The sequence below is a fragment of the Balaenoptera ricei genome, chromosome 17 (genome assembly GCF_028023285.1).
Source record: "Balaenoptera ricei isolate mBalRic1 chromosome 17, mBalRic1.hap2, whole genome shotgun sequence".
Classification (NCBI taxonomy): Eukaryota; Metazoa; Chordata; class Mammalia; order Artiodactyla; family Balaenopteridae; genus Balaenoptera; species Balaenoptera ricei.
Genome location: NC_082655.1, coordinates 76697958 through 76719579, shown reverse-complemented (window position 1 = coordinate 76719579; position 21622 = coordinate 76697958). Strand labels below are relative to the sequence as shown.

Below are 21622 nucleotides of genomic sequence, written 5' to 3'. Positions count from 1 at the left end.
TGTGGGTTTATCTCTGGGCTTTCTATCCTGTTCCATTGATATATATTTCTGTTTTTGTGCCAGTGCCATACTGTCTTGATACTGTAGCTTTGTAGTATAGTCTGAAGTCCAGGAACCTGATTCCTCCAGCTCCATTTTTCTTTCTCAATATTCCTTTGGCTATTCAGTGTCTTTTGTGTTTCCATACAAATTGTGAAATTTTTTGTTCTACTTCTGTGAAAAATGCCATTGGTAGTTTGATAGGGATTGCATTGAATCGGTAGATTGCTTTTGGTATTATAGTCATTTTTCACAATGTTGATTCTTCCAATCCAAGAACATGGTATATCTCTCCATCTGTTTGTATCGTCTTTAATTATATCATCAGTGTCTTATAGTTTTCTGCATACAGGTCTTTTGTCTCTTTATGTAGGTTTATTCCTAGGTATTTTATTCTTTTTGTTGCAATGGTAAATGGGAGTGTTTCCTGAATTTCTCTTTCAGATTTTTCATCATTAGTGTATAGGAATGCAAGAGATTTCTGTGCATTAATTTTGTATCCTGCTACTTTACCAAATTCATTGATAAGCTCCAGTAGTTTTCTGGTAGCATCATTAGGATTCTCTATGTATAGTATCATGTCATCTGCAAACAATGACAACTTTACTTCTTCTTTTCCGATTTGGATTCCTTTTATTTCTTTTTCTTCTCTGATTTCTGTGGCTAAAACTTCCAAAACTATGTTGAATAATAGTGGTGAGAGTGGACAACCTTGTCTTGTTCCTGATCTTAGAGGAAATGGTTTCAGTTTTTCACCATTGAGAACAATGTTGGCTGTGGGTTTGTCATATATGGCCTTTATTATGTTGAGGTAAGTTCTCTCTATGCCTACTTTCTGGAGAGTTTTTATCATAGGTGGGTGTTGAATTTTGTTGAAAGCTTTTTCTGCATCTATTGAGATGATCATATGGTTTTTATCCTTCAATTTGTTAATATGGTTTATCACACTGATTGATTTGCGTATATTGATGAATCCTTGCATTCCTGGGATAAACCCCACTTGATCATGGTTCTGATCTGATTCTTTTAATGTGCTCTTGGATTCTGTTTGCTAGTATTTTGTTGAGGATTTTTGCATCTGTGTTCATCAGTGATATTGGCCTGTAGTTTTCTTTCTTTGTGACATCTTTGTCTGGTTTTGGTATCAGGGTGATAGTGCCCTCATAGAATGAGTTTGGAAGTGTTCCTCCCTCTACTATATTTTGGAAGAGTTTGAGAAGGATAGTGTTAGCTCTTGTCTAAATGTTTGATAGAATTTGCCTGTGAAGCCATCTGGTCCTGGGCTTTTGTTTGTTGGAAGATTTTTAATCACAGTCTCAATTTCAGTGCTTGTGATTGGTCTGCTTATATTTTCTATTTCTTCCTGGTTCAGTCTCAGAAGGTGGTGCTTTTCTAAGAATTTGCCCATTTCTTCCAGGTTGTCCATTTTTTTGACATATAGCTGCTTGTAGTAATCTCTCATGATCCTTTGTATTTCTGCAGTGTCAGTTGTTACTTCTCCTTTTTCATTTCTAATTCTGTTGATTTGAGACTTCTCCCTTTACTCCTGATGTGTCTGGCTAATGGTTTATCAATTATGTTTATCTTCTCAAAGAACCAGCCTTTAGTTTTATTGATCTTTGCTATTGTTTCCTTCATTTCTTTTTCATTCATTTCTGATCTGATCTTTATGATTTCTTTCCTTCTGCTAACTTTAGGGGTTTTTTTGTTCTTCTTTCTCTAATTGCTTTACATGTAAGGTTAGGTTGTTTATTTGAGATGTTTCTTGTTTCTTGAGGTAGGATAGTTTTGCTATAAACTTCCCTCTTAGAACTGCTTTTGCTGCATCCCATAGGTTTTGCCTCGTCGTGTTTTCATTGTCATTGTTTCTAGGTATTTTTTGATTTCCTCTTTGATTTCTTCAGTGATCTCTTGTTTAGTAGCATTTTGTTTAGCCTTCATGTGTTTGTATTTTTTACAGCTTTTTTCCTGTAATTGATATCTAGTCTCATAGCACTGTGGTCAGAAAAGATACTTGATATGATTTCAGTTTTCTTAAATTTACCAAGGCTTGATTTGTGACCCAAGATATGATCTATCCTGGAGAATGTTCCATGAGCACTTGAGAAAAAAGTGTGTTCTGTTGTTTTTGGATGGAATGTCCTATAAATATCAATTAAGTCCATCTTGTATAATATATCATTTAAGGGTTGTGCTTTCCTTATTTATTTTCATTTTGGATGATCTGTCCATTGGTGAAAGTGGGGTGTTAAAGTCCCCTACTATGATTGTGTTACTGTCGATTTCCCCTTTTATGGCTGTTAGCATTTGCCTTATGTATTGAGGTGCTCCTATGTTGGGTGCATAAATATTTACAATTGTTATATCTTTGTCTTGGATTGATCCCTTGATCATTATGTAGTGTCCTTCTTTGTCTTTTGTAATAGTCTTTATTTAAAGTCTATTTGGTCTGATATGAGAATTGCTACTCCAGCTTTCTTTGATTTCCATTTGCATGGAGTATCTTTTTCCATCCCCTCACTTTCAGTCTGTATGTGTCCCTAAGTCTGAAGTGGGTCTCTTGTAGACAGCATATATATGGGTCTTGTTTTTGTATCCATTCAGCCAGTCTATGTCTTTTGGTTGGAGCATTTAGTCCATTTACATTTAAGGTAATTATCTATACGTATGTTCCTATTACCATTTTCTTAATTGTTTTGGGTTTGTTATTGTAGTTCTTCTCCTTCTCTTGTGCTTCCTGCCTAGAGAAGTTCCTTTAGTATTTGTTGTAAAGCTGGTTTGGTGGTGCTGAATTCTCTTAGCTTTTGCTCGTCTGTAAAGCTTTTAATTTCTCCATCAAATCTGAATGAGATCCTTGCTGGGTAGAGTAATCTTGGTTGTAGATTTTTCCCTTTCATCACTTTAAATATGTCCTGCCACTCTCTTCTGGCTTGCAGCCTTTCTGCTGAAAGATCAGCTGTTAACTTTATGGGAGTTCCCTTGTATGTTATTTGTTGCTTTTCCCTTGCTGCTTTTAATTTTTTTTCTTTGTATTTAATTTTTGATAGTTTGATTAATATGTGTCTTGGCATGTTTCTCCTTGGATTTATGCTGTATGGAACTCTATGTGCTTCCTGGATTTTATTGACTATTTCCTTTCCCATATTAGGGAAGTTTTCAACTATAATCTCTTCAAATATTTTCTCAGTCCCTTTCTTTTTCTCTTCTTCTTCTGGGACCCCTATAATTTGAATGTTGGTGCATTTAATGTTGTCCCAGAAGTCTCTGAGACTGTCCTCAATTCTTTTCATTCTTTTTCTTTATTCTGCTCTGTGGTAGTTATTTCCACTATTTTATCTTCCAGGTCACTTATCCGTTCTTCTGACTCAGTTATTCTGTTATTGATTCCTTCTAGAGAATTTTTAATTTCATTTATTGTGTTGTTCATCATTGTTTGTTTGCTCTTTAGTTCTTGTAGGTCCTTGTTAAACGTTTCTTGTATTTTCTCCATTCTATTTCCAAGATTTTGGGTCATCTTTGCTTTCATTGCTCTGAACTTTTTTTCAGGTAGACTGCCTATTTCCTCTTCATTTGTTTGGTCTGGTGGCATTTTACGTTTCTCCTTCATCTGCTGTGTGTTTCTCTGTCTTCTCATTTTGCTGAACTTACTGTGTTTGGGGTCTCCTTTTCGCAGGCTGCAGGATCGTAGTTCCCATTGTTTTTGGTGTCTGCCCCCAATGGCTAAGGTTAGTTCAGTGGGTTGTGTAGGCTTCCTGGTGGAGGGGGCTGGTGCCTGTGTTCTGGTGGATGAGGCTGGATCTTGTCTTTCTGGTGGGCAGGACCATGTCCAGTGGTGTGTTTTGGGGGTGTCTGTGGCCTTGTTATGATTTTAGGCAGCCTCTCTGCTGATGGGTGGTGTTGTGTTCCTGTCTTGCTAGTTGTTTGGCATAGGGTGTCCAGCACTTCAACCTGCTGGTCATTGAGTGGAGCTGGGTCTTAGTGTTGAGACGGAGATCTCTGGGAGAACTACTGCCATTTGATATTACGTGGAGCTGGGAGGTCTCTGGTGGACCAATGTCCTGATCTCAGCTCTCCCACCTCAGAGGCACAGGGCTGACACCCGGCCGGAGCACCAAGACCCTGTCAGCCACACAGCTCAGAAGAAAAGGGAGAGAAAAAGAAAGAAAGAAAAAATAAAATAAATTTAAAATAAAAAATTATTAAAAATTTAAAAAATTAAAAAGTAAAAAAAAAAAAAGGTTCTGAAGAACCTAGGGGCAGGACAGGAAGAAAGATGCAGACGTAGAGAATGGACTTGAGAACACAGGGAGGGGGAAGGGTAAGCTGGGACAAAGTGAGAGAGTGGACATATATACACTACCAAATGTAAAATAGATAGCTAGTGGGAAGCAACCACATAGCACAGGGACATCAGCTCAGTGCTTTGTGTCCACCTAGAGTGGCGGGATAGGGAGGGTGGAAGGGAGACGCAAGAGGGAGGAGATATGGGGATATATGTATATGTATAGCTGATTCACTTTGTTATACAGCAGAAACTAACACATCATTGTAATGCAATTATACTCCAATAAAGATGTTAAAAAAAGAAAGAAGAAAGCAGCCAAACCAAAAAATAAATCTACCAATGATAACAAGCGCTTAAAAACTATACTAAAAAAAAGGACAGACAGAAACATAGGACAAATGGTAAAAGCAAAGCTATACAGAAAAAAATCACACAAATAAGTATACACATACACGCTACCAAAAAGAGAAAAAGGAAAAAAAAATATATCTATATATTAAAAAAAAAAGGAAGAGAGCAACCAAATCAATAAACAAATCTACCAATGATAATAAACTCTAAATACTAAACTAAGATAAACATAAAACGAGAAACAAATTAGATGCAGAAAGCAAACCCCAAGTCTACAGCTGCTCCCAAAGTCCACCTCCTCAATTTGGGATGATTCGTTGTCTATTCAGGTATTCCACAGATGCAGGCACATCAAGTTGATTGTGGAGATTTAGTCCGCTGCTCCTGAGGCTGCTGGCAGAGATTTCCCTTTCTCTTCTTTGTTCGCACAGCTCCCGGGGTTAAGCTTTGGATTTGGCCCCTCCTCTGCGTGTAGGTCACCTGAGGACTTCTGTTCTTCGCTCAGACAGGACGGGGTTAAAGGAGCAGCTGCTTCGGGGGCTCTGGCTCACTCAGGCCGGGGGAGGGAGGGGTACGGAGGAGGCGGGGCGAGCCTGCGGCGTCAGAGGCGTCGTGACGTTGCACCAGCCCGAGGCGTGCCGTGCATTCTCCCAGGGAAGTTGGTCCTGGATCATGGGACCCTGGCCGTGGCGAGCTGCACAGGATCCCGGGAGGGGCGGTGTGGAGAGTGACCTGTGCTCGCGCACAGGCTTCTCAGTAGTAGCAGCAGCAGCCTTAGCGTCTCATGCCCGTGTCTGGGGTCCGCGCTGATTGCCGCGGCTCGCGCCCGTCTCTGGAGCTCGTTTAGGCGGCACTCTGAATCCCCTCTCCTCGCGCACCAGGAAACAAGGAGGTAAGAAAAAGTCTCTTGCCTCTTCGGCAGCTGCAGACTTTTTCCCGGACTCCCTCCCGGCTAGCTGTGGTGCACTAGCCCCTACAGGCTGTGTTCACGCCGCCAACCCCAGTCCTCTCCCTGGGATCCGACCGAAGCCCGAGCCTCAGCTCCCAGCCCCGCCCGCCCGGCGGGGGAGCAGACAAGCCTCTCGGGCTGGTGAGTGCTGCTCGGCGCCGATCCTCCGTGCGGGAATCTCTCCGCTTTGCCCTCCGCACCCCTGTGGCTGCGCTCTCCTCCGTGGCTCCGAAGCTCCCCCCTCCGCCACCCACAGTCTCTGCCCGCGAAGGGGCTTCCTAGTGTGTGGACACCTTTCCTCCTTCACAGCTCCCTCCCACTGGTGCAGGTCCCGTCCCTATTCTTTTGTCTCTGTTATTTCTTTTTTCTTTCGCCCTACCCAGGTACGTGGGGAGTTTCTTGCCTTTTGGGAGGTCTGAGGTCTTCTGCCAGCGTTCAGTAGGTGTTCTGTAGGAGGTGTTCCACATGTAGATGTATTTCTGATTTATTTGTGGGGAGGAAGGTGATCTCCATGTCTCACTCCTCCGCCATCTTGAAGGTGTCTCCTAGGCTTATTTGACCTTACAACTGGTTACTATAATTTTTTTTTTTTAATTTTAGGCCCCTGTTTCAAATAAAGATCTTGGCTAAATGGGATGATTTAGCCTTCAAGAAAGTTCTAAATTAAGGTTGTTTCCCAAAAAAATTATATCTGGGTTTTGTTTTGATGTAGTCCCCTCACATGCTTTCTTTTTTAAAGTGAAAAAAAATCTCATATACTAGTGCATTTTTTAAAAGGTAATAAAATTATAGAACGAAATAGCCTGTGGGATTGCTCTACGACAGGAGTTGGCAAACGTTTTCTGTAAAGGCCCAGATAGTAAATATTGTTGGCTTTGCAACCACGTGGTCTTTGTTGCAACTACTCAGTCCTGCAACTGCACTGTAAGATCAGCCCTGGGCAAGAGCTCAAATAAAGGGGCACGCTGTGTCTCAAGAAAACTTCACTTATGGACATGGAAATCTGAGCTTCGTGTGATTTCTATATGTCATGAAAGATTATTCTTATTTTGATTCTTTTCCAACCAATAAACAATGTAAAAACCACTCTTAGCTTCCAATCTATACAAAAACAGGACACCTTTGGCCCACAGTGCTATGGACTAGTAACCCCTGCTGTATAAGAATAAAGATGTGGAAAGATGTGTGGACACATTCAGCAAGTGACAGGCACTTCCCTTTATTCTGCTTCACAGATGTTGCATTTTTTTTACAGATTGAAGGTTTGTGTCAACCCTGCATCGATCAAGTGTATCAGCACCATTTTTCCAACAGCATTTTCTCACTTTGTGTCTCTGTGTCACATTTTGGTAATTCTTGCACTTTTCAGATTTTTTCGTTATTATTATATTTGCTATGGTCGATCTGTGATCTTGGATGTTGCTATTGTAATCGTTTTAGAGCATCATGAACCATGCCCATATAAGACGGCAAAGTTAGTAAATGTGCGTGTTCTGACTGCCCCACCTACAGGCCGTTCTCCTCTCTCCCTGTCCTCGGGCCTCCCTATTCCCGAGACACAACAGTATTGAAATTAGGCCAATTAATAATCCCACAATGGCCTCTAAGTGTTCAAGTGAAAGGAGGAGTCCCACGTCTCTCATTTTAAATCAAAAGCTAGAAATGATGAAGCTTAGTGAGGAAGGCATGTCCAAGTTGAGATACGCTGAAAGCCAGGCCTCTGGTACCAGTTAGCCAAGATGTAAATGCAAAGGAAAAGTTCTTGAAGGAAATTAAAAGTGCTACTCCCTGGGACTTCCCTGGTGGCCCAGTGGTTAAGAATCCACCTGCTAATGCAGGCGACACGAGTTCGAGCCCTGATCCGGGAAGATCCCACATGCTGCGGAGCATCTAAGCCCGTGAGCCACAACTACAGGGCCTGTGCTCTAGAGCCCGTGAGACACAACTAGCCCACGTGCAGCAATGAAGACCCCACGCAGCCAAAAATAAATAAATAAATAAAGTGCTACTCCCATGAACACAGGAGCAGTAAGAGAGTGAAACAGCCTTATTGTTGATATGGAGAAAGTCTCAGGGGTCTGGACAGAAGATCAAACCAGCCACAACATTCCCTTAAGCTAAAGCCTAATCCAGAGCAAGGCCCTACCTCTCTTCAATACTATGAAGGTTGAGAGAGGTAAGGAAGCTGCAGAAGAAAAGTTTGGAGCCAGCAGAGGTTGGTTCATGAGGTTTAAGGAAAGAAGCCGTCTTCATAACATCAAAGTGCAAAGTGAAGCAGCAAGTGCTGATGTAGAAGCTGCAGCAAGTTATCCAGAAGATCTGGCTAAGATATTCATGATGGTGGCTACACTAAACAACAGATTTTCAATGTAGAAGAAACAGCCCTATATTGGAAGAAGATGCCATCTAGGAGTTTCCTAGCTAGAGAGGAGAAGTCAATGCCTGGCTTCAAAGCTTCGAAGGACAGTCTGACCCTCTTCTGTTAGGATGATGAGTTCTTCTTATGGATGAGCAAAGAAAGTGGTATCTTGGGATGGAATCTACTCCTGGCGAAGATACTGTGAAGGTTATTGAAGTGACAACAAAAAATTTAGAATATATACATTTAGTTGATATAGCAGTGGCAGGATTTGAGAGGACTGACTCCAATTTTCAAAGAAGTTGAAACCATCAGATGATTAGCACTTTTTAGCAATAAAGTATTTTTTAATTAAGGTATGTACTTTTTTTTTAGATATAATGCTATTACACACTTAATAGACTAAAATATAGTGTAAAAACATAACTTTTATTTGCACTGGGAAACCAAAAAATTCATGTGACTTGCTTTATAGGGGAGATCTGGAACCAAACCTGCAATATCTCCAAGAGGTGCCTATATAAAACATATTAGTAAAGGAAACCACGTTAGAAATTTAGCTTAAAACAAATTTTCTGTAAAAGAATTTTGTTCATCTTGAGCCACATCTAAATAAGTTTAGTTTTCTTGGTATGAAAAATAACCTATGTAGGAGATAATTCCATGATAATATTATTAATAAATTTAGTTATTAATAAATTTAATAAATAGCAAGATTAAAAATCTTTAATGAATTTTATGAAGTGTGCAGATTTTTGAGTGAATAATTATTTTGCTTTTTCTAAGAAATGAATAATGAACAAAATTGTTGCAGCTTATCAGTAGGTAAATGCTTTAAACATTCGGAATATTTAAAAATTTAAAACATACAATTTCACACTTTTATTTCTGAAAGGTGAATCATTTCAACATTATCAAATGTTATAATATGTTCTTAGTATTTGTAGTACAAGGAAAAAGTTAAATATAATTTACATATAAATACATAGAGAAATATCAATAAAAATATTATAGCTGATAACTCCAGCACTTAAAATATTTTAAAAGAAATTATTCTTTTCATAGATGTATATTTAGTAATATCAGAAAAAAACTGCCTTTTCTGAAAAAAAAACTTCCAATTAATATGAAATCTAATGATAGACAAGATCATTGAAACCTGACACAGACATTAGAGTTTCCAGCAAAAATAAATTAAACCCTAAAGAGAATATATTAAAACCATCTTTAATGTTCTCAGGACATCAAGATCGTCATTTTAAAAGCCATGAATACTGGATATAAGGGAAGCTGAAAACATTTTCTTTTTATTAGAAGGCATGATATAATCCTTTAAAATATCCTTTATAATATACATCTACACCCGTACGGCCCCATATCTGGTCAAAAAGTCATGCAGTTTCACTAAAACGTGAATGTGTATGTTTTGCATAACTGTTGGGTGGTTTTTATAAAAATAAAGCAGTTTCCTTAGGAAAAAAAAGAAATTTTGCCAATTGGAATATCTTCATTCTGGAAAAAAAAAAAAAAAAAAAGACTTTTTCCTCTGAAAATAATGAAGTTCAGTCCGTGGCTATATGAACATTCACTGATGTATTGAAATGAAAACAAATAATTGTGCTTCTAGGAACTAGTTTTTTTTTCACTTGCAGGGTCTGAAATAGCCTCTGCAAACCATCAACAAGATGTTAAGATTCACAAGCAAGCGCTGGTGAACAGAACTGGACCTGCTGCATCCATTCTACCACCACTAAGCATGTCTGTCCAAAGGGACTGGTAAATGATGGTGCTCTGCAGTCTTGTAACAGCATCAGGGGTCCTCTTTTCCAAGCATATGTTCACAGATGTTTGAATTTATATCTAAACTCAATATCATTTAATGGTGGTAAAATGCCCAGGCCTGCACGGGACTGGTCCAAAGGGGGACATTGAACACAGCTCTCCACAAGCTCCAGTTCAAAATAGGAAAGCATCAGAATCAAAAACTGCTTGATTTCCTGGACAGCAAATAATCTTCCAGGACATATAGTTGCCCCTGACCCAAAGGGCATGTAGTAATACTTTAACTTGAGTCCATTACTATAGAAGGCGGTCTTTGTCTTCCCATTTTCATCAAGATAGCGATCATATTTAAATGTCTGCAATAAAGATACAAAGAAAACAAATGTATAAGCTGGTTTAAAAGGAATTTATCTTTTTCTTAACCTGGAAGTTCCAAAGAGTAATTTTCTTTTTTAATCCAATCTATGAGTAATTTAGCAAATACCCCACCTTGAATCAGAAAGTAATAAGAAGCTGGAACTTAAGGAGAACTGGTGGGAAAGAGAAACCTTTATACCTCCTATCCCGCCTGGGCAACTAGTTCCTCCCTCTGTTAGGCAGAACTAGAAAGAAGGATTCAAATCAGGAGCTAGAGGAGTCAGTATATTAGCCCCTATTTCCTGGATTTGGGAGCAGGCACTTTTTAAAGAAGAAGAAGGGCAGCAGCTTTATTATCACAACTGCAGATATAATCTAGTAGAGATTATGTGATGACCAATACCAGGAATAAAGATTAAAATTTCAAGCTGTCATCCAAATTCTCCAAATTAGATAAATATTTGACATTAATAAAAGAGACAGTCCCTGTGGTTTCAATGATCAAATGAATTCTGCAATGGTAAATTTCTTCTTTATTTCAATCTGGGTAGACATCACCTGGATACTGAAATTTTTTTTTTTTTTCTGGATTCTGAACTTTGATGAACAGTCACTTACCAAAGGGTCTGGGTAGATTTCTGGATCTAAATGCATTAACTGCGGATAAAGAGCTATGATGTCATCTTTGCGGATATTATAGGAACCATCCTGGAGGTGCAAAGTGAAATCCTCTTTAGCAGTCCGGATGTTGAGGGAAGCACTGGAAAGCCTCAGAGACTCCTTGATGATACTGTCTAAAGATTTTAAAAGGAAGAAAGGAGGAGAGGGAAGGGAGAAGGAAGAACAAAGTATTTATAAAGGCCACGTAATGCAGAGTCTGAAATACTTCCAGCAGCCTATAACACAAACCTAAAGAGACTGGGGGAAGCTGACCAGATAAAAATTTCTCAAACTTTTTCTGTGCTATGATCAATGATTCAGTTGTGTCTGAATGTATTTTTAATCTGATAATCTGAGTTAATAATCTTTTGGTAAAGATATGATCTTCTTGGTCATCAATGGGAGCTGGACTTTCATAATTTTATGGAAAAATAATCTTATTTCTACAAGACACTAGACATCTAATGCAACTGGAAAAAATCAGTAAATCACTTTCATGTGAATTATTCAAAGTTTATCACTTTTGAGATTTAATATACTAACACTTTTACATAGAAATAGTTTTCCAGCTGTTTAATGCAGCTTCACTTCGGTGTTTACAAGAACCCAATTTTATCGTTACGCTATCTGATGTTGTGTGATTATGCCCTGCATTCTGGTAAGGGCATAAATGGACACAAAGAACACGCAGAGGATAGCTGAAATATAGGATGAGAAAGTCTCGCCTGACCTTCCGGTCTCTGTCCTTTTAATTGTCATGCGTTAAGTGCTCGTCACATGACTGTGCATAACATCATAGCATGTTAGCAATTTATTTCGCAAGTGAGAAAATAAGACCCCCAAAAGTGAAATGACACGTCCGTGGTTTCTACGGCAGGCGGAGTCCCACGTGGAGCCTGTGCTCCTTGCCGCCCTAGTCCCTTCCGCTGAGACACACTGCCCCTGAAAGCATACGTTGGCTTATTTCCTCTAGAGAAACATAACAAAAACAAAGAGAAAACCCTTTCTTACTCTAAAAATATGGTACTTTTGTATTTCTATAAAATCCACAGAAGCCAACATTTTTTCAATGAAATAACCTTCCGCCCCACCACCCAACCCATGCAGCTAATTGTGGTTTCATGATGGTACTTTTCCCCCTTTCATTTCATGAAAATGAGTAGCCCATTAACTATAAGATGACTGGTCAGAGCAGTAACAAATGAGGCAGAGCAGGGCAGCACAGAGAAGAGGTTGAAAGTGCAGAGTCAAGAGGTCCACGTTATTGCTGTCATTGGTTCCACCATCCAATCCCGGGCAGTGACGTAACCTCTAAGTGCCCATTTCCTCACTTGTTATACACAAATATTGAGTTGGCCAAAAAAGTTCGGGTTTTTCCGAACAAGTAAGTAAGTATGCAACAAGTAAGTGCGTGATGTGTACTGACAATTCCTGTTAGGAGGATGCAGCAAATGACATGTAACAACACAGCAAACACACCTAGCACGGGCATGTCATCCAGTTGTATCCGGTTCAAATAAATTGGATTGTCTTCAAAGCTAATTTTTTGACCAGCGTTCTCTAGCATTTTATTCACTTCTTCAGTGGCCGCTTTCATTGCCTCCGGGTTCCTATGAAAGGTTAAGAGAAAAGAAAAGATGTACAGAACAGCCTTTTCTCTACCAAAAGGTCTGCAAACGAATAGGCGGTTTCCCCTTCTTTTAACCAGGTGGTCAAGATACAGAGAAGGTGGGAAAGGGACATTCCCATTTATTTTTTACTCTATTTTATAGTTGTGTTTTAAGTCCTTGGATGTTAGCAAGAACTGTTGCCTTAAACGTGTCCCGTGGGCTTCCCTGGTGGTGCAGTGGTTGAGAATCCGCCTGCCAATGCAGGGGACACCTGTTCGAGCTCTGGTCCGGGAAGATCCCACATGCCGCAGAGCAACTAAGCCTGCGAGCCACAACTACTGAGCCCTCATGCTGCAACTACTGAAGCCTGCGTGCCTAGAGCTCGTGCTCCGCAGTAAGAGAAGCCACTGCAATGAGAAGCCTGTGCACCACAACGAAGAGTAGCCCCCGCTCGCTGCAACTAGAGAAAGCCTGCGTGCAGCAATGAAGACCCAATGCAGCCAAAAATAAATAAATAAAATAAATAAATTTATAAAAAATAAAAGGGTCCTGCTACATAGAAGTAAAACTTTGACCAGACTTTTATAAATAAATGTTTCTAATAAGGATTAAATGGTTAAATTAGTCATATGCATGGCAATTGAGAAAGAAAATTGCATCCAAGATAACAATTCTAAAGTACTGGCTAAAATGCCAAAGGAAATTTAAATTTACTCTTAACATGCATGTGATTCCACGTAGAACAGCTTTTCCATTTATATAATAATTTATTGTTCTAACACTTTGACTGGTGAAATGAATGCTACTTCACTTTAGTGCATTGACGTTTACTGGATCCTCAGTGCCATGGTAATGTAGCCATATAACATGATCACAGTAAACTGAGTCTCAGAAATGTTTGGTAAGTCTTTGCGTGCTTATCGTGAAATGGCTACTATTACCTATAGGATAGAAAACTGATGTTGTAACCTCACTGTAAATATGTGAATTTATTCCAGAAAGAGCTTTCTCAAGTAAAAACTTCAGAAGGCATTTAAACTTTGAGAAAGATTAGTAATGGTTTTTTATATCTGAAATTGTTTAAAAAATATTTTTATATTAAAGACATAAAATTATCAGCCTTCAATGGAACTTTGGCATTCCCAATCCTATGGAATAATAATTTTGTGTCTATGTGACACAATTTTGTGTCTATGGGACACTCAACATCCAATTGAACTGGAATAGTTCAATAAACCATTTGAATGTCAAATTCCCAAAAGACTATCACTCTGGGAAGACATCACATTATGCAAAATATATGTTACATACAGGGTTTTTTTTAATATACAGTTTTAAAAGGCAAACTCTAGCTAAATCCCATCAATAATAATATATTATGATTCTTATTCACAGCTATCAGAGTTGGTCGAATAGTATGACAGCAATCACTAACAGTGAAAAAACAGTTAATGCACAGACAAATAAGATACAGGCACTGTTCTTTTCACTGACAATACGTCAGCAATCACACAAGGATATTTTTATGATTATAAAGACCAAATTCATGGACTTTAGGAGGTGTCATGAAGAACAGCTTGGAGTTAAGAGCAAGGGCTCTGGTGCAGACAGCCTACATTGACCCTGTACCAGCACGTTCCTTTCCCTGGGACGGTCTCTGCTTCTACAAGATGTGTTTACCAGTCACAGCTGTTTTTGGAGGGTTGGATGAACTGATACATGTTAAACTTTTACAAGGGTAAATACCACATTCTTGATTGACAGCATGAGAAGGTACCACGTCTTTTTTTTATTTTAGTTAAAATGGTTGAATTTCTGCTTTCACCTAAAATGAAGAAATAAATGGATAATTTGCTAATTACCTAATCATCTGAAATAAGCTCCAGAAAGTCGCTGGAATGGTGTTTGCTTGCGAGGCCCAGAGGACAGCAAGGAGTGACTTGGCTTTCTCCGTGTCGTCCAAGGTGGAGAGCGTGTCATTCAGAAACCTGACCAGTTCTGAGATGTGGTCTCTCTTTCTGAGTTTCTGGAGCCGCAAGCCCTCCGCCAGTTTCTCCCGGGCGTAGTGGCCCGTCTTGAACACGTGAATGGGGAAGCCTGCTACCAGGGCTGGAAAGATTTTGTCAAATTGCTTGAAGTGGTCCAGGTGATTTAGAATGAGTGCTTTTTGTGCATCTTGCCCTGTGAGATCTTTGCCAAAGAGCGTGAAATACCCAGCTTCGAACATCACTCGGTAGCAAAAGGCATACATCCCCTCTGACATCCAGGCGGGCGTCTTGGGCTTGGGAACCACCTGGGATCTCAGGACAAGTTGGAGGTTTTCCATCATGGCTTCTGTGAGGGAATTCAAGGCATCGCCCTGCAGAGTCTTGATGATAGTTTTACTTATGTTGTCGGTGGTATTTCCATCACTGGGGTCAATACTTCTGTGTCCAAATGCCTGACCATAAATGAAATGTGTGAAAAAAGAAATTAAACCTGACCTAGGACTAGTAAATGTCTGAAACACAGATTAGATGCTTTCATGATTCTCTACTTGTTAAAAAAAAAAAAAAGGAAAACCGGCCTTCCCACATGCAATTTCATAGCACTTTACAAACGGCCAAATCACGCCCTTCCTTCAAGGCCAAGTTTGAGTCCCAGATTATCAGTGACACTTCCCTCACAACCACTCTGGTCTTCTATTTCTTATTTTTCTTATGCTTCTGCATTTATTTGCACATAATTTGGTACTAATCAAGAATGTTTTTAATCATTAGTTCCCTTTTATATTCTTTGTAGATGCATCTTAACCAGACTTTAAGCTACTTAGTAGCAGAGACCAGTTCTAATATTTCTTCGCAGAGACTCACTTAATATTGATTAATTTTTTCTCTATAAAAGAGCCTCTTAGATCTCATCTAAGTGATGCCAAAATATCTGGTCAATTCCTTAACAAAATTAAACAATTGTGTGGCATGAGTGTGGTAAAACAATTGTTGAACGTTAAGTTTCCAACTTGCACTCTGGGTCTTGTGTAGAAATTGTTGACATGAGTGAGTTTGTACCTGTCTTATTCATACCATGCCATCCGGTTCAGTAAAACGTTTAATTTTTATTTCACCCTCATAAGCTGATTAAGAAATGACAAAGCTATACCGATTTTGACTTTTTAAATGATTAAAACCAAGAGATTATGTCTAATTTGGTTTATTGTGTTTCTAAGAATCTCCATGTAAGGGTAACTCTCTTCAGCATCTCCGTCTTTACATCTGAGTATGTCAAAATGATTAAATAGATTGACATAGAAAAAGGTAGAAAATAAAAAAGCCGAATGCTATATAAATGCAAACCTGGTTACCTTTGCAGAAGCAGTGAAGTGAAATTTTTTCCAGTCAAAGTATTTTCCATGATACAGCACTTTATGGTATGACAAGGGATTGGTGATGAAGTGGACATAGTTTCCCATTAGTTTGCAGGTGAAAACATGACCATGTTTCCTTTGATTTGCTCTGAGGAACTCAAGAGGATTGGCACCAAACTGCAGAGCACAACCCAGATACGGAATCAACCCATTCTCCAGAGGTGGTTCACCCATTTGCCTGTAAGACACAAAGAGATGGTAAATATGGAAAATTGCACATTGTTCTTTATTTATATTTATTTACATTAAATTTTTTACCCCTGACTTCAAACTTCAAAACTCTATAGTTTATTGATACTTTTTTGGTTGGTGGGGCCCTGCTCCTTTACTAAAAGAATGAATTATATTAACCTAGTAACATGATACATTGGTGAAAATGATAGCTAAATCCATCCATCCATCCATGCATACATTCGGCAAACACTGAGTGTCTAATATGTGCTCCTCACTCTTCCCAATGTTAAGGATAAAAGGATCAACCAGGCCAACAAGATTTTCCCTATCAGTGTAGAGATGAAACTACATTCTAGTGTTTATATTTTTTCTAAGCATCGTTTGCCTAAGTATCTCAAAATGTTTCATCTGATTGTTATCTCTAAAGATATAGAATCCTGAATGACAAAAAGGATTGCAGAATTGAAGTTTTCAAAATCTTCAAAGTTTAAATATATTATTGTTCTGTAATGATAGTTGCAGAGGGGAATCTTTGAGAAATTAGCACATTATAAAGTGAAATTGAGTAAGGTAAGTATTGACATGGTTATTGATTATAATTCAATGCTCTTTGTTGCTATTTTAAATGTTTTTATTTAAGAATATAAACATTTAATTTCCAACATAAACCACTATCCCTCTTGGTAGAATAACATAGCATAAAATAATTCTTTTTATTTTCATAGTTTGCAGATAAGTGGTTTAATTAAAACTAGAAACTACCAGTCCTGGTAGTTAATATTAAAATACCATAAAGGGCAAAACAAAAAAAAAAACCTGTAAAAGGTAGACAGCACAGCAATGTACACAGTTGAAGATATGCTGTGGGTAATTCTGTCTTTGGGAGATTGACAAAGCAGAGAATATTTACATACCTCCCCCCCAATACTCTTTGAGGCAATCAGAAGTTAAATAAACTATGGCTATGTATCTGATTCTATTTGTATTTCTTGAACCAATTATAAATGATACATACAAATAAAAGTGATGTCTCATACATTTAACAGTTTCCCAGTTTGCCATGGTTGATTATCATTAATAAGAAAATAGTAATAGAATGATCAATGCAGGCTCTATACTCTTTCCCAGCTTAGACTGAGTGTATACAATGCACAAGAACTAGCTGAAAAAAGAACATTTATTTAGTCAGAGCATCTATTTAATCCACATGATAGGAATTGCAGATCCACTTACCACTTATATCCTTACTAATACAGACTTTCTCTTTATATGCACACATAAACACACACAGAGATCTCATAAAATTTCTGTCAGTGATGTTTAACAAGTTTGTCCATTTTTACATTACCACTAGTATATGTCAATACTAAAAAGGAAACTTTGCCATTATATCTTTTGTGAGATATAATAAAAAAGATACTTTCAAAATTTTAAATTAAAATGTTTTACTTTAAAAAAATTAAGGAAGAAAATGCTAGCGTATGTAAGTACAGAAAACCAACTTTATGGTATAACAATGAAGGTAAAAGAACATTAAATGAATGAACAAAAATGCAATTTAAAAGTAAAGCTTTCCTTACCTTCTCCTCATTCCAAGGAGAAGCCACAAACAACAGCACGCTGCTATAACAATCCCCCAGATCAAAGAGGTGCTCATCATTTTGCAAATCTAATGCAAAACTTCTGAGGAGGAGAGTCTGTGATGAGAAAGGTAAGGGTGTCACAACACAGACTCCAGCTAGACTTTTATATATGGTAAGATGCTTCACTTGAGTGATCAAAGCAAACAATTAACCATCCTATTAGGAAAAAAAAAAATAACTGGCCTTGAACTAAGTCCACGGGTATCAGAAGAGGTTCCAAAACAATCAGAAACCTGCAATACTTGATAAGTTGAAGGTCTCTCAAACATATGTTGACTTAACATTCAGACCTGGGAATGACCGCTAATATTACAAATTTAGTACGCTTATAAAAAGAACAAGTAAACCTGTTCAGGATGAACATACGAAATAAAGAGGTAAAATATAATAATTTAAAGAAAAATAAGTGTAAGTTGGCATTAAGCTAGTGATTTGATCTTGTTACATTTAAGAAGAAATCAATTTAAATGATTCATGAGAAATACAGCAGTCAAGTTCAAAGGAAAGAGAACTGGGTGAAATGTTTTTGCTGCTTCATGTTTCAGCGCTTTTACAAAATCATAGGTAACATGTTACTTACCTAATATCCTCAAGAAAGCATCCCACGTAAATGCATCTTCCAATTAAACATAGTTTATTTTAAAACATCAAAATTTTATTAACCATTTTATTCTAATTGAAAATATGTTTACTAATTTTTCTCATTGTTAAAGGAATACAACTTCATTTCAAATAATTTAAGACTAACTGAAACATATCTTGGTAGAAAGTCAATTCATAATTTATCTCCTCAATGACTGCCCACTCAGAGGTAACAACTGTTAACTGTTTGGTATATATCCTTCCAAACTTTATTTCTATACACACTTATATAGTAATTGAGCACCTATTCTGTGCCAAGAACTCTTCAAAGGTATTCTGGCTACAGGTTTTAATAAGATGGATTTATTCCCTGCTCTAATGAAGACACTATTGCAGTAGAGAGACAGATAATAAAGTTTAAGACTTATGAATAAAATAAAACAAGGTATAGAGAGCTATCAGGGGATAAGAGCAAATGTAGGTATGCTGATGTGCTCCTCTGAGATCTGAATGACAGGAGGGGATTGGCCAACTCAAAACCAGAAGGAAGAGAGATTACCAAATGCAAAAGTCCTGAGTTAAGGATGAACTTGTTCTATCTAAGAACCAGAAGGGAGGTAGGATTGGTCAGAGCAGAATAAATGAGGGGAAACTTGGTTAAGATATAAGACCAGAAAACAGGCAAGAGCTGGGTCATATATAGGGACACCTGAGAGTAGGGAGAGAGATTTTGGAGGGCAGCAGATCAAAACACTATCTTCAGCTATACAGATTGCTGTGTTGTCAGGTTAACAATTGAACTTGAGCCAGAAGCTGGGGAGAAAAGTCAGGAGTGGAAATAGGTATCTCAAGTCATCAGCATTTGGATGGCATTTAGAGTCCAAAGACCTTATTAGATCACCTAGGGAGAAAATAAAGCCCAAGAAAAGAATAGAATTTAACACCAGACCCCAGAGCAGCCCATTTCTCGAGGTTAGTCAGAGAGCGGGTGAAGAGGAGACGGGTAAGGAAGGACCAGGAAGAAAACCGAGAGAATACAGTGTCACAGGAGGCAAGAGGAGGATGTACGTGAAGAAAGATGAGACATTTTCTGCATCACATGCTACTCGGAGGTCAAGGAAGATGACAAAGAAATGACCTCTGGATTTGATAACATGGAGATAGTTGGTGAGTCACACATAAACACGTGCAAAGATGGGGTTCTATTAAAGACTTTTTTATAGCACTAAAAAAATGTCTATCATATTGTGGATGTTTCCCGTGACAATACATATGTATGGATTATATATGTATCTGTATAGATCTCTTCATTTTTTTCTGTGTGTATAGTCTTCCACTGACTAAATGTACTATAATTTAGTTAACTGATTCCCTACTGGTGAGCATTTGGTTTGTTTCTGGTTTTTGGCTACAGAATCCATAGGTTCATTTCATCCTTTTTTGTCTCCTTAAACAGAGACCACAAATATTTTTTCATGGGTGATTTGTAATCATAATTATGAATATCAATCATTGTGTGTCAGTAGGTAGACTTCTCAATCCATTTAGATATTTTTAGGGCATTGTGCCCACTAAATATACTTAGGCTGATGTGCTTTTTTGAATTACTATGTCTGAGTTCTATATGACTCATTAAAAGCAGAACCTTTAGGTGGCCTGTCACAGCAGGACACCACAGTCAGAGAAAACACCAATCCAAGAGCCAGACAGTTTAACCCTTTGGAGTCACCTCTCAAGCAAACAAATGGAAACAAACAAACAAGTGAAAAAAAGGGTACCTGGGACCTCTAGGAATTACCTGCAACTTCCCGTGCATCTATAATTTTGCCAAAATTAAAAGATTTTCAAAATGGTAAAGGAGAAGTACATTCACAACTCCAAGAAAATGTCCTTAAGCCTTGTCTTCCCCACCCCCTCTCAGAACACCACAAACGCCTTTCGAATATAGCCTGGATTCCCCTTACCCTCATGTATTCTTTCTACTCCTTCCCTCACTATCCCTCTTCCAGACAGCAAAAGCCCAGGATGCACACACACCCAGTTTTCTTTAGTGGGATGAGGAAAAGCAGAGGCATGAATATCCATATTCATATTTTTCTTGTTTACGTATGGCTTATGTCTTCCTTCTAGGGATGTCACTTCTCGTTACTGTCCCACGTCCACACATGGCTTCTGTCACACCCCTAACGTGCAGCCTCTAAGCTGATGAGTGGGGATTCGGATGCTGGTTACAGTTTTCACAACTATTAATAGCCTGCAAGGAAATACCTGCAAGGTTTCCTGGTGAGTCACGTGCATAGAGTTTCGCGCTTGGATTCTACGACATCTCAATGTGTTTAGCACAGTGATTGGTGAAATGTCAGGAAATAAACAAATGCCAGCTGAGTTGGAAAGTCATTTGCTTGCTTTTTTATTCTCTCCTATGTTTCAAACTGTGACGTTTTATTACACACACACATGCTGTGCACCTACTACGTGTATCAAGCACTGCGTCAACACTGGGAACACAGTAGGAAACAAGAAAGCTGTGAGCTCTGACCTGTGGGGTTTCCACAGCAGCAGGGGAAAAAGTATGTGCCCTGATACACAAGGAGTATGTTTTAGTTGCCAGAAGGCCTGGCATGAACCGACTTTATTTAAACACTCTAATCCCTCCGTAGTCTGTCAATTTCCTCTGTATTTGTAGAGTAGTGAAGGGTCCACACTGATGTGCAGAGGAAGAAGTTCTGGGCCTCAGAAAATAGGGCCCGAGTCCAACTCACCATCCCCATGAACAGATACATACAAAACATGGGAACTCAAACTAGAGGAACAGAAAGTAGAAAGAACTGCTCAAGCTATCTGCTTACGGAACCTGATGGCACACAGGTGGTTTCTATTCAGAAATGCAGTAAACATAGTTTACGTGTGTGTGATTGCTCTAAATAAAATGAGCTGTGAATATGGTCAAACAATTGAGTCAACCAGTTGTTTTCTTGAATTCACAAGTCAAACCAACTCAGCGGTGGAACGTAGATCACCTCAATTAATGCAAATCTTTGTGCTTTCCAGGAGCATCATGGGGCTCCCGTGGACCAAGGCTCCTCCCATGGACCCCGTGGATCAGGGCAGGTCAGTGGGAGAACAAAGTGGAAAGGGCTGGGGGGGGGTCTTGTTATGGTTAATTTGAAGCTTTCATAACAAGCTCTTAGGAACTGTGTCTATTCACATGTCTTCAACTATTTTTTATGAAAAAACCAGTTTTTTTATGGCATATACAGAATATCTTATTCTCATTGTTTTGAATCTTAAACACATGGTGTCAAGGTTGTAAATGCCTAGTGTATCTAAATGTGTCCATTGAACAAATACAATTTCACAGGACTAGAGAATAAGAAGGTGTTGATAAGTTCTATTTCAGAGAATCATAATTTTTACATTAGTTTTGA

The 21622-nt window shown here is 38.5% G+C and overlaps 2 protein-coding genes across 15 annotated transcripts in view; one reads left to right on the top strand and one right to left on the bottom strand.

Moving 5' to 3' along the window:
* UBXN2B (UBX domain protein 2B) overlaps positions 1-21622 on the top strand; it is a 95629-nt gene that overhangs the window by 56580 nt on the left and 17427 nt on the right. For 11 of the 14 annotated variants that reach the window (XR_009498429.1, XR_009498420.1, XR_009498415.1 and 8 more), the window contains 3 exons: positions 15889-15993; positions 20325-20477; positions 21246-21305. The gene's annotated coding sequence lies outside the window, so the exon portion shown is untranslated. Of the gene's footprint in view, positions 1-6879; positions 6986-9635; positions 10597-15888; positions 15994-17566; positions 17681-20324; positions 20478-21245; positions 21306-21622 lie in introns of those variants that run through there. The other 3 variants (XR_009498417.1, XR_009498426.1, XR_009498427.1) reach the window with 3 other exon arrangements.
* LOC132351653 (cytochrome P450 7A1) lies at positions 9822-17629 on the bottom strand. The gene is made up of 6 exons (XM_059901598.1): positions 17550-17629; positions 15733-15973; positions 14255-14832; positions 12262-12392; positions 10741-10916; positions 9822-10121 (listed from the first exon to the last, which is right to left on the bottom strand). The coding sequence occupies exons 1-6, from the start codon at positions 17627-17629 to the stop codon at positions 9822-9824; spliced, it is 1506 nt and encodes a 501-aa protein (XP_059757581.1).